Below are 4,938 nucleotides of genomic sequence, written 5' to 3'. Positions count from 1 at the left end.
TATGCAGATACATATGTTGACAGGCAGGTAGGAAAGCCAATTAAAACGCTCGGAACGAGCATTTTAATTGGACGAACATTTCTTGGTCCTATGCCTTCCACAGAATATATAAATACATTTAGACCACTTAACTTAATGATTGCTATTGGGATGTGAAGAGACTTTAAACAAGCACAACAAAAAATGTTTCTGAAGACAATCACCTATTGCACCTTTAAGAACCAACTACTTTACTAGGATACTCACCGAGATGGGCATTTTTACATAATTTTGTGTGAATTTGTAGGTTCAAGTGCAGGAAGGAAGCAGAGCTCAAGACGCGGTTTCCAGGCGCATGAGTAATGCGTGTCCTTTCGTGTGTTCTAGCTCTTGAATATTTACATTGCAAAGGCTTAAACTTTTGTGATGAAGCAGCACCGTCAACTGTACGAGCGTCGTTCACGTTTATGTTCTCACTACACTGCACTGTTAGAATTTATAAAAATGTTACCGGCCATCTGGCGACTGACACAGTTTCATATACTCGCCAAAGCCGAGTGTTAATTTTTATCCTGCATATAGATAAAAGTTTAATAAAAGAAACACTTAAAAGTATATTTTGGATGTTTTCTTTCTGTCAGTAAGTGAATACCTCTTTCTTTAATCAACTTACTCTCAGTCCGTTAGTAAGTGTGGCGTCAGAGCAGTTGTTATTATAGTTGATACAATGTTTCATCTGTAAGCCTCGGACCTCACATCTCTCTGAAATATATGATAACACTGAAGAGCATCATGTAATGAAATATGACTGTTTTTAAAATATCACAAACATCAAGAGTTTTTAAACTGTATGACTTCATCTGAATTTGACGCACTGATGTTTGATTAATTAATGGCACCAGCTGTAACTACACCATTTATGTCGTCTGCATGATTAAATAGGTATAAATGGGACGAGAAAATGAAAAAGCACACACAGAAAGCTGCTGGAGCATCAGAAACCACAGACGAGCAAAAAACAAGAGGAAAGAGAGAAAAAGAGGCCAGAAATGAAACACAAACCATTGGAGAGCAAAGCAGACAGAGACTTGTTAGATGTGACAGTATGGAGAGAAGAAGGCCAGACTGTAAGTGTTGTTCATTATGAAATGTATCTTGCAAGATATCGTCTTCACAGTCATAAAGTGATACAATCAAACAGATTCAAGACTTTCTGTAGTCACAGATGAATTAAATATTTACAGATGTGTGACTGTTAAATTGATGTATTATTTTGATAATACTAAAAATCTATAAATCAAAAACAATGGGAATAATCTATATATGTTCGTGACTTCTAGTCTCAGATGATCCAGAGGGGCCTGATTCAGATTTTCTCAAGAGCACACAACATCACAGAGTCCAGACACAAGCGGATCAAGACCAGGGGCCCGTTCTTCGTACGTCGCTAAATCAGTTACTCAAGAGCTTTGAGGATCACACACAGATCAGAATCACAGCAGACGCTCTCCAGACTCACATTAGACAACTCAGGTAAGAGCTCGTGCACTTCCACTAACACACTAACAAGAGACAGGCTTTAAATCAGGTTTCAGTGCATCTGCTGCATGAACATCTAATTTAACTAATTTTAGTTTTTTTTTTTTTTTACATAGAGTCACTGAATGGTTATACTGGTTAACATTAATGCAGCATCGTATTAGAAGTGTATCAAATAGAGTTGTTATGAAATACAAGAAATGCAAGTTTGCAACTGGAACCATGACTAGTTTGGGAGTAAAAAAATAAATAAAAAATAAAAACTCAACATGTCCAGGTCATAATTTACCACAAAAAAAAAAAAATAAAATAATAATAATAATAAATAATAATAATTAAGAAATACATTTTGCAGATACACTTTGGAAAAGAAATACATTTAGAATAATTTTATTTTTTTCGTCTTTGCATTGTGACATTATTCAACACCTCAAATTCTCCTTTATTATGTTACAAAATATTTAAATTGCATTATTTTTACATCATGGTAGTATTAATTGTACTGCCTTTAATTTATGCATATTTCAAAAACGTGTCTTTTTTTTACTGTAAAATCTTACTATATTACAATAATTAGTATTAAAATTGTATTATCATGAAAATAATGTCACAATAAAAAAAAAAACACTGTATTAATGGTACAACAAGCATACTTAATTTTCATGCAAAATATAATTTAATAATTTTCTTTTGGATTCGCAGTGAAATTATTTGATAACTGACATAATTGATTTACATGATAACTGAATTATCATGACAATAATGTGACAATTAAAAAACATTAATGGTACTGAAACCATGCTCAGTTTTCATGCAAAAAAAACCCCTCTTATTTCTATTGTAATTATTACAATTAAAACTTAAAACTTATTTGTTTAATCAACACTATCACTAATTTACATTGTGTATTTGTCTGTTTTGTTTTTCTATTTCTGTCTTTTCTACATAATCTGTGTTATATGCAACTGCATTATTTGTAACTGAATTGGGCAAATGTCCAATGAAATTGTTTCTTTGTAATCAATATTTGCTGCTTTGGTGTACCTTGTAGAGCGTCCTTGAGCTTGGGAAAGGCGCTATATAAATTACATTCAAAATTCTGCTGCCAGATTATTAACTTCCACAAAAAAATCTGCTCACATCACCCCTATTCTATTTAATCTTCACTGGTTGCCTGTATCTATTCGTGTGCAATACAAAATTCTTCTGCTCACCTTTAAGGCACTCAAAGGTCTTGCTCCCTCCTATCTTTCCGACCTACTTTCTTCTTATATACCTTCTCGCGCACTCCGGTCTTCTAATTCTGAACTTCTTTGTGTACCTAGGTTCCGCCTATCTTCAATGGGCGGCAGGTCCTTCTCTGTTACTGCACCCAAACTTTGGAATTCACTTCCCCTGGCACTCAGAACAGTCACCTCTTTCAGTGAATTCAAATCAAAGCTTAAAACTTATTTGTTTAATCAACACTATCACTAATTTACATTGTGTATTTGTCTGTTTTGTTTTTCTATTTCTGTCTTTTCTACATAATCTGTGTTATATGCAACTGCATTATTTGTAACTGAATTGGGCAAATGTCCAATGAAATTGTTTCTTTGTAATCAGTATTTGCTGCTTTGGTGTACCTTGTAAAGCGTCCTTGAGCTTGGGAAAGACGCTATATAAATTAAACATTATATTATTATTATTATTGTGAAATTAAAAATGTAGTTTTCATAATAATGTCACAATTACTGTTACTGAAAGCACACTTCATTTTCATGCAAAGAATATCTTATTTTTTCTTTTGAATTGGGTGTGGATTTAGACTTGGACATGTGTTCAAGAGATTCACCTTTGCATTTATAAATCCATATTATATTACAGCTGAAATGTGCTGTAGTAAATCACCGTAGTTTGTCATAATTCAGTGTTCTGTAGTTTCAGGTGGTTTGTTCATCATGTCTTACGGCGGATCAGGTTCAGGTTCTCGAGGTGAATTCAGTGTTCATTTCTCCAGCAGAGGTGGAGCAGGACTCATCAGAGCTGAAGAGTGTGTGAAGATTCACTCAAACACTTTCAAACACCTGCAGCAAGCTACAGACTCTTCATCTAATCGGTGTGTGTTTGTGTTTATATGCAGGGCCGCAGGAATCGCCTTACTGGCAGTGATCCTCACAGCGCTGCTCATCCTGGGCTGCTGGTATTACCGTCGACGGGGCGGATACAAGATGATCCGGGTGAGTCAGTGACCCACGAGACAGTCATGTGATCACAGTGTTACCCTGATCTCATACCGAGAGCATCAGAGAAGAGAAAAGTGTCCTACTGTAGGAGACCATGATGATTGCAACAGCAAGGTCATGGGCTCGATTCACAGTGAATGCATGATAATATACACCTTAAATGCAATGCAAAATAAATGCATCTGCCAAATGCATGAATGCAAATGTGAATAAATGCAAAAGTAGCATGTTTTAATGAGATGCTGTACTTCTCGGTCAGGGTTCGCAGAGCTCCAGCTGTGAGGATTGTGGGATTCGCTCATGTGTTTGTCATGTGATTTCTTACCTCTGGTGGGTGGGTGGGTGTGTGTGTGTGTGTTTCAGAGCGGGAGAAACAGCGGTCAGTCGTGGAGAGAGATGATGAGAGCGGGTCAGTACAGCGAGTCTGGATCAGGAGAGGAGAACAAACTAGCCTTGAACGAATTCAGCAACCCGCAACCAGCGGTACAAAACACACACACACACACACACACGAAATATACTGACACTTACAAGGGTTTGAGGATTAGTGATGTTATATAATATAATATAAAATGTATATTAGTAATAAGAAAATTTTTTAATAAGTCAGAACCATTATTTTTTTATTATATAAAAATACTTTCAAAATTGTATTTACTAAATTGTATTTTACTTTTTTTTTTTTTTGCAATGCAATAAACAGTATTATAAATCTGGCCTAGAAAATTTATTTATAATATAATAAAGTGAGAAATATAATATTATAAAAAAATACTTTCAAAATTGTATTTACTAAATTGTATTTTACTTTTTTTTTTTTTTTGCAATGCAATAAACAGTATTATAAATCTGGCCTAAATAGAAACTTTATAATATAATAAAGTGAGAAATATAATATATAGTTAAGTGAGAAACATTAACTTTTATTATATATAATTTTACATATTACAAATTTACTAGTGATAATTTTATATATACACACTTAAAAACTTGTATTAGTCTTTTTATTGCGTCCACAAAGAATACATCTGAGTTTTTTCCTCTACCACATTTGGTTTCAAAGAATAAGTTTAACCAAGCTCTTATTACCCAGAATTCCTCAGGGGATAAAGGAGGCATGTGACCTGCTGCAGGGCAGAAAGGCTTTAGTTTGCATCATGAGTCGTGATGTGAGGATTACAAATGACTGGGATGT

General features: G+C 34.5%; 1 protein-coding gene across 1 annotated transcript in view; it reads left to right on the top strand.

Moving 5' to 3' along the window:
• Positions 1–1,443: 1,443 nt before the first annotated feature.
• The window catches only part of LOC107736857 (melanoma antigen recognized by T-cells 1-like), a 5,186-nt gene continuing 1,691 nt past the window's right edge, over positions 1,444–4,938 (top strand). Inside the window, exons 1-4 of the mRNA XM_016548218.1 lie at positions 1,444–1,512; positions 3,439–3,550; positions 3,641–3,737; positions 4,107–4,226. Of these exons, the coding sequence (XP_016403704.1) occupies positions 3,459–3,550; positions 3,641–3,737; positions 4,107–4,226 (309 nt within the window). The 5' untranslated portion in view covers positions 1,444–1,512; positions 3,439–3,458. The remainder of the gene's footprint in view (positions 1,513–3,438; positions 3,551–3,640; positions 3,738–4,106; positions 4,227–4,938) is intronic.

Source organism: Sinocyclocheilus rhinocerous, unplaced genomic scaffold (assembly GCF_001515625.1).
Source record: "Sinocyclocheilus rhinocerous isolate Xijiao unplaced genomic scaffold, SAMN03320098_v1.1 scaffold2868, whole genome shotgun sequence".
Taxonomy (NCBI): domain Eukaryota; kingdom Metazoa; phylum Chordata; class Actinopteri; order Cypriniformes; family Cyprinidae; genus Sinocyclocheilus; species Sinocyclocheilus rhinocerous.
This window is presented reverse-complemented; position numbering and strand designations above follow the sequence as displayed.